The 10,839-nt window shown below is 39.8% G+C and overlaps 1 protein-coding gene across 2 annotated transcripts; it reads right to left on the bottom strand.

Moving 5' to 3' along the window:
* Positions 1-1,142: 1,142 nt before the first annotated feature.
* Positions 1,143-10,622, bottom strand: LOC147538118 (pyruvate kinase isozyme A, chloroplastic-like). 2 transcript variants are annotated; one of them, XM_086640987.1, is made up of 8 exons: positions 10,068-10,622; positions 3,753-3,949; positions 3,274-3,361; positions 2,984-3,174; positions 2,637-2,755; positions 2,254-2,497; positions 1,758-1,992; positions 1,143-1,623 (listed from the first exon to the last, which is right to left on the bottom strand). In XM_086640987.1, the coding sequence occupies exons 1-8, from the start codon at positions 10,375-10,377 to the stop codon at positions 1,295-1,297; spliced, it is 1,713 nt and encodes a 570-aa protein (XP_086497113.1). In that variant the 5' UTR covers positions 10,378-10,622; the 3' UTR covers positions 1,143-1,294. The 2 variants fall into 2 exon arrangements, with proteins under 2 accessions (XP_086497113.1, XP_086497114.1); XM_086640988.1 differs by having other exon boundaries at positions 3,753-3,950; positions 10,072-10,523.
* Positions 10,623-10,839: the final 217 nt, after the last annotated feature.

Genomic DNA, 10,839 nt, shown 5'->3' with positions numbered 1-10,839 from the left:
CTTTCTATTTGAGTTTTGACGAACTCTTGTTCTTCATGACTTGGGAACTTTTGGGTGAAAGCCCTATGTATTACGGTTTGGAATTCCGACAGTTATAAAATTGAAAAAATCTATGGAAACGATCGTTGGCAAATTTAGATTGATTACAATGTTTTTGTGGTTGTTTTCTTATGGGTTTGATTTATGAATTTCAGAATCATTGTTGTGTGTTACGGGGTGAACGAGTTGATTTGGAATTTTATATCACCTTAACAAATTGGAACTAACATAAGCTATATGTTATGAAGAGATGACGAATTTAACACTTTGACTGAAAAACGCTCTATTAGTATCACGAGTTCGCTCCAATTGGGTTTGATTCCACAAAAACATTATGGATGATTTGTACGTAATGTTGCTTTCAATCCAAGGATTTGACGTCACAAAAGACATCGAGATTACTCTGATAAATGGTTGAAGCAAAAGACTCTGATAAGCCCGGTACCTTCGCCTTCAACCTGCAAATGGTGAAGGACCAACTCGGGGCCTATGAGGACCGGGTGAAAGATAACACAAAGATCAGATTGGGGAGGGACCACTCGAACAACAAGAGAAGGCATGGTGAAAAACTAAAAAATCCCACACGGCCCGATAAATTTCTAGAGAGACTTATCGACAGTTGGAGCAATAAGACGCCACGTTTCAACAAGGGCCATTGACGGATGAACAAGTATCGAGGAAAGAGTGAAGCAAATGTCGCGGCCCGAGCGCCTTCAATCATGAAGCCATCAGAGGAAGGTAGAGGGCCATCATACGCCGGTAATATGAATGTCAAGAATATATGGGTGACATTATCTCAGGCACAATGGGATAATGAGGTCTTAGGCTGATGGGGATAGATAACAACCACAAGAAATAGAATCAAGCAAACATCAAGAAGGTATTTAAGAAAAGAAAGGTATTTGGAACCCAATGTCTCATTAAGAAAAATTCGTCCAACCCAATACAGGATACTAAGTTTTTTTTCTTCTGGTAACAAAGAGGAAATATAATAATCTGTTGTTCGGCAAATTTCAGTTCCCACTCCTCAGGTTTCTTTATGATGCATATCTAGGATATCTTGTCTTCCAAAAAATGCAGAAGATGTGACGAATACGGCAATAAAAGCATATCAACTTAGGTCTTAGATTTATATAGCAAGTGTTTCACTGGTTGAGGCGATAATATGACATCTAACATAGCTCTAGGACGATACTTTAAAGTTTAGATTGTTAAATACAAGCACAGGTAGAGATGAAGAGCAATATACAGAAAACTAAACTACTGTTTTTACCATGATTGATTGGAATGCAGAAGGTGTTCCACAGGTAGGTGTAATATCTGCAATCACCAAAACAACATCTCCTTCTTTCACCAACCCATTTTTCTTTATTAGATTAAATGTCTTCAGTATGTTCTCGTCTATGTCTTCTGATAACTCAACCAAGAGAGGGGTAATCCCCCACTGCAAATTTAGAGTCATCCTGGTGCTTTTACTGTCTGTAAATGCAAATATAGGTGAGTTTGGACGATTGCGTGATACAAGTGATGCCATATGACCGTGCCTTGTGTACACAAAGATAGCATCTACACCAAGATTGTTAGCTGCAAATAACATTCGCACTCAATAAAAAATTTGTACTTTTCAAAAGAGAAATCAGAAAAGCAAGATATTCAATCGTTTAAATACACATACTTCATATAACACTTATAAGTATGTAAGAAAGGGAAAACAATACCCATTTCCACAGCACAGTCGCAAATCTGCTCGGCAATTATATCGGACAAAGCTACACCAAGTCGACGGTTGGATAAAAGACAGTGACGACTTTCCTCACGGGTCCATAGTTCCATTCTGCTACTTGCCATTCGCAAAACAGAGAGAGCCTTCTCGGCGTTTGGGCCAACCGCTGACTCGCCAGATAACATTAAGGCATCAGCATATTGCCGAACAACCTCAGAAACATCTGCAACCTTATTATTACAACAGAAAATATAACCACATTAGTTCGAAATGGGAAAAACAAACTAGTTAAGCATGTTTTTTGGAAGAAGGAAGGGAGAAGAACTCAGCTATATTAAAGAATATGCTAACCATATACGTTTCATTGTCTCTGATAAAATACTTAACTACATCTCCAGGAGGAAAAAAACAACACTGACGCAAAAGGGAACTTCATATATGAATGTGATACCTGTTTCTTTAGACAACTCATTTAATTATGGAATTCATACCTCGGCACGCGTAGGAGTAGGATATTCCACCATTGACTCAAGAAGCTGAGAAGCTACAATAACTGGCTTGTTTAGTTGCCTACAAAGATTAACAACAGCCTTCTGAACCGCTGGAATCTGTTCAAATGGAATTTGAACACCAAGATCACCACGAGCAACCATGATTCCATCAGAAGCCTCTACTATATCTTCTAAATTTCCAAGAGACTCCACGCTCTCAATCTTCGCTAATACACGTATGGTGCTGTGAAAGAATAAGTGATCTTCAATAAAGATTTCCATGTCCAAATCATACTCCTTACGAGTTCCAGAAAGAAATTACTCGTTAAAAACCTATTAAAATTTATTCTTGGGAGTTTAGAGGAGCATTTCATCTTTCGTACCTTGGTGATCTTGTGGAGAGATAGTTCTTAAGAGTCTTGATATCATTAGCCTCTTTTACGAATGATACAGCAATGAAATCAACTCCTTCAGAAACCCCAAAGTCAATGTCAGCCCAGTCCTATTGATCATGATGCAAATGACATTCAATAGTGGGCCTGAATTTAACACTGAAAGTAAAACAAATATAAAATCTGTAACAACAAGCAATTAAGAAGTTGTGATCCGTCCGACAAACTAGTTACTGATTCCAAGTGTTATCAGTGCTTTTCAATCAACACACTGTAAGATTAGTAACCAAATAATAATCCAACAGAGCATGGTTCCATATCAAGACATATAGTTTCACCTTTGTTGATATTGTAGGTTGGCCAATGTTCTTCTGTACAAGTTCCCCATCTCTCCAGAAGCTCAACTTGGCTCGTGGTAGTAGTAGACCTGGGTCTATACATTTACAACGCAAATCGTTCCCAAGCTTCTCAATAACTTCGAAACTTGCCATTCCTCCATCAATTACGAGTTCATCACCCACAGTAATACCTGGAACATATTCATTAAGAACAAACTTAAAAGAAAAACAATATTGTTCCTACTCCTTTTCCCACGGGAACTAGTTATCACATGAACTAGATTCCATACCTTCAGAAAACCCTTCATAACTAGCTTGAACCGTAAATGGACGAAAACCATCGAACTTTTGAGTAGTAAATAGCCAGATCGAGCCATCCTATCATTGGAACATAATAAAACTATGTTAAAACATTAAATTAACCAAACAGAAACCCCATGCAAGTATCTCATAGTGTTAAATTTACTGAAACATGAACTACTAGAGAAATTTGGCACACAAATTGCTCTTAAAACAGACAAAGCCGAAGTTGCTCTAAAGAGATAGCTCAATCTATATCAAATCCATCAAACACATACTAAAGAATCCTGTAAACATAAAACTTCATTTCATATAGACGTATGTGAGAATAATCCCACATTGGAGAAGGGTGATCTAGCAACCAACGTATAATGTCTAGGTCCTCTCGACTCATTGCCCATCTGTTTTGAGTTGGATGACCACAAACTTAACAACCTAACTCAAATACAAAGAGGAGGAATTATAATACCTCTGCTTTGACAGAAGAAACGCCTCCAAGATCAACCATATGCATCTGACTACCTTCAGTATCAATCATCAGAGAAATACAAAACCCTTTTTCCTCATTCAATTTCTTAATTTTCTCAATAACATCGCGATGCCACTCGATCGTGTTATGGCACATGTTAAGTCTAGCAATATTCATCCCACCCAAACCCAATCTTTCTATTGAAGTATATTGAAGAAAAGGAAGATATCTAGAAGATATCTCCCCAAGATAGAAAGAAATACATAATATAGCAATTGTAATTTTAATTGTTTCCTCTTTGTAATATTTCCTTATTTATTATTTCTCTACAAACCCTATTGTAATCTCTATAAATATGTACCCAAGTCTATCAATGAAATCACCTTTGATAATCATATCTCTTTGTGTCTTCTTTAAATTTATTATGGTATTAGAGCACAATTAATATTTCTGGGATTTTATTTGACAAAGATTATTGGTTTCTTCGGCTTTCTTGCTCAACGGATTCTTATTATTTTTCATCATCCCCACAATATCTTCAAAGGTCAGTTATCAATCTATTTTCCTGTTTTTTTTCCAAAATTTTCGAATTTTTTTTCGTATTTTTTTCGAATTTTTTTAGGTCAGTAACCAATACTATTTCGTTCTGGTTCTAATTCACGCACCAGAATAAACATAATCCGGAACTAACTCTGTCCACAAATCGGAACAGAATAAGCCCGGAATAGATATAAAACCGGAACACTTAGACTAGAACCGAGACAAACATAAAACGGAATTGATATAATCTCAACCCGTCACAGACCCGGAACCAAAAATTTCTTTTTGGTTCCCGACTTTTCCGTCATCTTCTCCGACGAGTGAACCTCTAGGGTTCCAAAATTCTCGCCGGACAGACTAGTATTTTGCCGAACAGACCTACCCTGGTCAGTTCTGACCCATAATCCACTCTTATTGCATCATAGATTGTTGGTTTGATTATTTTTTAAGGTTCCATCGATTTTTAAAGAATCTCTTTCTCTCTCTAACAATCCGACGCCATTCGACCTCTGTCCTTGGCCGCGATAGTCCTATTACAACCCCGTGCCTCCGACTAGTTTTTTCCTTAGGTTAATTACGACATACCTATTGGTTTCAAAGAAACCCTAATTTTGGCCGGTTCAACAACCTACCGGAACCCTACTTAGCCGGCGGCAATCATCCCGAGTCAGGTGACGGAGTCAACTCTAATTGACTCCCGTCTTGACCGGATTTTTCCACCGAACTTTGACTCTGACCAGGTCAATTCGTATTGACCCAGACTTCTGACTTTGACCGACCCAGATATTTGACTTTTTTTTGTGACATCTCACGTTTGTGACGCTTTCTTTTTTTTCCAACAGTACACAACTGTTTGGACTATTTGTGACAGTATACTGTCCTTTTTACTCCCAACACTTCCGTTTGGACTATTGTTTTTGAGACAGCATACTGTCCCCTTTATTCCTAGCCAACACTTCTATTAGTTGTGACAATCTGGATTGTCACTTATAATTGTGACGCTGCATTCTGCACCGTCACTTCAACATAATATTGTGACGTTGATTTTAAAATAGATTATTTCTTCTATTCTTTACAGAACAATGACTTCTGGACAATCTGCCAACGTAAGTGATCTGAACTCGAATTCCGATGACAGTCCACCGATGACAGACTCAACTCCTCTCCAACAAATATGTGAGGCTTATTATGTGCATCCTTCGGACAATGCAACTTCTGTTGGTGTTAACCCTGTGCTTACCGGGCCAGACTATGCTGAATGGGCTCACAGTATGCATGATGCTCTTATCATCAAAAATAAGCAAGGTTTTATCGATGGGTCGCTCCCTAAACCGACGGATCCTGCGCAACTTCATGCATGGATCCGTTGTGACACCATGGTGGCTGCTTGGATATCCAATTCTGTCAGCGAGGAAATCCGACGTAGCACGAGACGTTCGGCTTCTGCTTTTGATCTTTGGAAGAATTTGAAGGAGCGTTTTGCTACGTCTAACGCTACCTACATTTATCAACTGAAGAAAAAGATTTCTGCCCTTACTCAGGAGCACCAGACTGTTTCAGCTTATTACTCTCAGTTGAAGTCTTATTGGGACGAATTGGATGCTATCATTCCACCCACCTCATGTGCTTGCCCTGTTGGCAAAACAACCATTGAATATCATCTTACCTCGCGTACAATTGAGTTTCTCATGGGTCTTCATGCACGTTATTCTGCAACTTGCAATAACATCCTTCTAATGGAACCGTTACCTTCTCTGGCTAAGGTATATAATTTGGTCATTCAAGAAGAGCAGAAAAACAAGATCAATGCTCCCTTTGACTTTCACGCTTTCAACGCCAAGATCACGGCCGCTAACAAGCTGAAAGAAAGTGATTTACCTCCCCCGAGAAATAAGCGAATTCGTCCTTATTGTACTAAGTGCAACCTTCATGGACACACTGCTGACACTTGTAACAGAGATGTAATGTGCACTCATTGCAAACGTCTCGGTCACCCCGTTGAACGATGTTATCTTCTTCATGGTCGCCCCCCTCGTCCAGGTGGTGCCCGTAGCACTTCTCAGGGTTCCAGCTCTTCTCCAGCTCCAACTCTTACCAGAGAAGACTATGACCGCATTATGGCAGTTATCAATGCACAAACTCCTTCCAGTTCTGCTATGATGTCAGGTACTTCTCTATCTCACCCTTCTGTTTGGATTGTTGATAGTGGTGCTTCAAACCATGTTTGCTTCTCTCTAGATGCTTTTAGCTCTTATGCTTTAGCACCACCATCTTGTTATGTTCAAATTCCTGATGGAGCAACTTACTTAGTCAAATACATTGGCAGAGTCGTCTTTTCCGACTCTCTCTCTATTGACCAAGTTTATTACATTCCTAATTTCAAATTTAATTTGATGTCTGTAAATCAGACTTGTAAATCTTTGAAATCTGGTATTTATTTTGATTCAACTCATTGCCTTTTTCAGACGATCTCAAATCATCAGGAGATTGGTCGGGCTGATGCTATTGATGGACTCTACATTCTCCGTAGGAATTTTACTGCACTTGCTTTGAATAAGTCAATCGACGTCTGGCACCGTCGACTTGGACATCCTAATTTAGGCCGTTTACGTACTTTATCAGAACGTTTCCCGTTTATTTCCTTTAATAAGTCGCATGAATGCGTTGTATGCCCTATGGCAAAACAATCTAAGTTGGTTTTTAATAAAAGTAGTAGTTTTAGTACTTTTGCTTTTCAACTTATTCATGCTGATATTTGGGGACCCTTTCCGGTTCCATCTTTAACCAACAAGCGTTATTTCCTCACACTTGTTGATGACTTCTCCAGATTTACTTGGACATTCCTTATGCAAACCAAGTCTGAGACTAAAACACATTTAAACTTCTTTTTTCAGTTTGTTTCTAAACAATATCATAAGAAGATTAAATCTATATCCTCGAGTCCTGAAAATACACTTTCAAACCCGATTGAAACATTTCGTTCTGATAACGGAGCCGAGTTCTTATCCAATGATCTCCAAACTTGGTTCCATTCTCATGGAATTCTCCATCAACGCAGTTGCGTCTCTACACCCGAACAAAATGGTGTCGTCGAACGTAAACATCGTCATTTACTCGATGTTGCTCGCGCTTTGCGTTTTCAAGCACATCTCCCTTTAAAATTTTGGGGGGAATGTTTAAAAACGGCAACCTATTTAGTCAATAGAATGCCGACTCCAATACTTTCATACAAATCTCCTTATGAAATGTTATATGATTCTCCACCGGACTACTTAGCTCTCCGAGTTTTCGGTTGTTTATGTTTTGCAACCAATACCAACATCCAAAATAAGTTCGATCATCGAGCTAAACCTGGAATATTTGTTGGTTATCCGCCTGGGAAGAAAGGATACACCATTTACGATTTAGAGACACACAATCTCTATGATTCCCGGAACGTGCGTTTTTTTGAGGATAAGTTCCCTTTCGCTGAACGTCAATCGACATTCTCTGAACCTACCTCCTTCACTCCGCTTTCCTCGGACGCCTATTACTTCAGTCCCATCGACGATACCCACTCGCCTCATCCGGACTTGTATACTCTCCCGTCTTTGGTCGACGTCCATTCACACTCTTCCACTGACGCGACCCCCATCCCACCTATTGTGTTAGACTCCTCCTCTTCCGCTGCTTCTTCCTCGGAGGAATCTCCCGAGCTTCCTTCTGACTCTGTTATTCCCTCGCAAGGTATTTCCCCTCTGCAAGGTGCTTCTCCTTCGAAAGAATCTTCACCTTCGAATTCTGACACCACCCCGGTTTCAGCTACTTCTACCGAAGAACCTTTACCTTCTTCTCGACCAGTCCGTACAACGAGACGTCCTGCCCATCTGGCTGACTATCTTTGTTCTTGTACTACTGCACCTACGACTTCCACCAAATATCCCTTAACTGACTATGTCAGTTTTGAAAAATTCACCCCTTCCCATCGGGCATTTCTTACTTCCGTTGTCAATACGGAAGAACCCACATCCTATTCCGCCGCCAAGGCTTTTCCAGAATGGCGTGCTGCAATGGATAAGGAAATTCAAGCTCTTGAACAAAATCAAACTTGGTCATTAACTCCCTTACCCCCGGGAAAGAAACCAAGTGGTTGTAAATGGGTGTACAAAATCAAATACCGCTCTGACGGATCAATTGAACGTCATAAAGCGCGACTCGTTGCCAAGGGTTATACCCAAGTAGAAGGCATCGATTATCATGATACTTTCGCCCCAGTCGCCAAATTGGTCACTGTTCGTGCACTTCTTTCCGTTGCTGCCATTAAAGATTGGCCCCTCCACCAGTTGGATGTGAATAATGCTTTTCTCCAAGGTGACTTGGATGAAGAAGTCTACATGACTATTCCACCTGGGTTTTCCAGGACTGGTGACCACAAAGTATGTCGCTTGCACAAATCCCTTTACGGATTAAAACAAGCTTCTCGACAGTGGTTTGCCAAATTTTCTACCGGCTTACAAGCTGAAGGTTTTAAATAGTCATCTTCTGATCATTCACTGTTTTGTTTTTTTGATGGTCCGACTGCCATTTACGTCTTAGTTTACGTAGATGACATCATTATCACAGGCAATAATGCCTCGGAAATTTCATCTCTTCAATTACGTCTCGAGAAACGTTTTTCTCTTAAAAACCTTGGACGACTTCAATACTTTCTTGGAATCGAAGTATCTCGTTCCCCAAAAGGCATTTTCCTTTGTCAACGCAAATACACGTTGGACATTCTTCGCGACTTGGGTCTCCTCGGAGCTAAACCAAGTCTTTTTCCTATGGAACAACACTTAAAGTTATTACCTACTGATGGTACGCCATTAGACGATCCAACTTCGTTTCGGCGTCTTATTGGTCGACTTTTATATGTCACGGTGACTCGTCCTGACATTTCATTTTCTGTGAATTACCTTAGTCAATTCATGCAAAATCCCCACTCCAATCATATGGAGGCGGCTACTCGGGTTGTTCGTTATTTGAAAGGCACCATGAATCATGGCCTCCTTCTATCTTCGTCCAGCACTCTAACTATTTCTGGTTTTACCGACTCTGATTGGGCTAGTTGTCCCATCACCCGTCGCTCGACCACCGGCTACTTCACTATGCTTGGTTCTAGTCCGTTGTCTTGGAAGTCCAAGAAACAACCGACTGTTTCCCGATCCTCGGCTGAGGCAGAATATCGGGCTCTAGCTACACTCACTGCGGAACTGCAGTGGCTGAAATATTTGTTTCAAGACCTTCGTGTCTCAATTCCAGAACCCTTTCAGGTCTTCTGTGACAATAGGGCGGCTATGCACATTGCCGCCAATCCTGTCTTTCACGAACGAACAAAGCATATCGAGATCGATTGCCATTTCGTTCGGGAGAAAATTGAATCTGGTCTTATTAAGACGACTCACCTTCGCTCTGCCGATCAGATAGCTGACATCTTTACGAAACCACTTGGTTCAGATCCATTTCATCGGTTACTCTCCAAGTTGGGCTTGATTCAGATTCCTTCCCCTGCTCCAACTTGCGGGGGGGTATTGAAGTATATTGAAGAAAAGGAAGATATCTAGAAGATATCTCCCCAAGATAGAAAGAAATACATAATATAGCAATTGTAATTTTAATTGTTTCCTCTTTGTAATATTTCCTTATTTATTATTTCTCTACAAACCCTATTGTAATCTCTATAAATATGTACCCAAGTCTATCAATGAAATCACCTTTGATAATCATATCTCTTTGTGTCTTCTTTAAATTTATTACTTTCCAAATCCTCTAGAGAGTTACAAGCTGGACCAATAGTGCATACAAGTTTAGTCTTTCTCATTCCCAAAAACCCTTTCTCCCTCAATTCTCCTTCCGATACAACATCTAAACCCAAAAACCCAGCAGGAAACGATGAAGAAGAAGAGTCAGTAACTTTCATTTCCTCCAAATTCACCTGCAATGTCGATCCAACTCCATTTCCAACTCTGACCATAACATTACCGCAAGGTTTGGGAGAAACACCATAAAACTGATTCTTTAACTGAAACTGGGTGGAAATGAAGAAAGGGTTGCTTAGAACAGCCATGGATTCAACAGTCTTCCTTTCTTTATGAAATGCTGAAGAAATTGAAGATGGAAAACAGTGAGATTTCTCTCAGTGGTACTTTAAGAGTACAAGTTAAAGGTGACAGAGAAGATTTTGGCGTATTAGTTCTTGAAATCTCCGCCTACTTTTCATTTGAGAAAACGAGGAGAAATTTTGAAATGTTAAGATGATTTGGGGAAAACGGAAAGAAAACCCTAATTTCAACATTTTGGCGGGTGGGATGTAATTGTGTTTTTTTTAATGTAACGGTCCATCAACAACCACCTTTTGGGATTCCAAAAAAAAAAAAAAAAAAAAAAAAAAAAAACAACCACCATTTGGTAACACGTGCCAACTAAAGCACACGCATTCCCCCGACTAGTGGGTGAATCAAAATTCAAAATAAGACTTTTTGAGTTTACTCCGTTGTCACTGATGAGTAATACTTTACCCCTCTCCATA

Source organism: Eschscholzia californica, unplaced genomic scaffold, assembly GCF_041429995.1.
Source record: "Eschscholzia californica isolate CP2 unplaced genomic scaffold, dmEscCali1.0.p SCAF_5, whole genome shotgun sequence".
Lineage (NCBI taxonomy): Eukaryota > Viridiplantae > Streptophyta > Magnoliopsida > Ranunculales > Papaveraceae > Eschscholzia > Eschscholzia californica.
The sequence above is the reverse complement of the archived record's forward strand: the minus strand, read 5'-3'. Positions and strand labels throughout refer to the sequence as shown.

What these genes read in the sequence shown, in the direction of transcription:
- LOC147538118 (XM_086640987.1), bottom strand. Translation starts at nt 10,377, where the DNA reads ATGGCTGTTCTAAGCAACCCTTTCTTCATTTCCACCCAGTTTCAGTTA. An exon ending in CTCTCCACAAGATCACCAAG is followed by an intron (nt 2,498 to 2,636) that starts GTACGAAAGATG and finishes ATTCTTTCACAG; the next exon opens with CACCATACGTGTATTAGCGA. An exon ending in CGACTGTGCTGTGGAAATGG is followed by an intron (nt 1,624 to 1,757) that starts GTATTGTTTTCC and finishes TGTTATTTGCAG; the next exon opens with CTAACAATCTTGGTGTAGAT.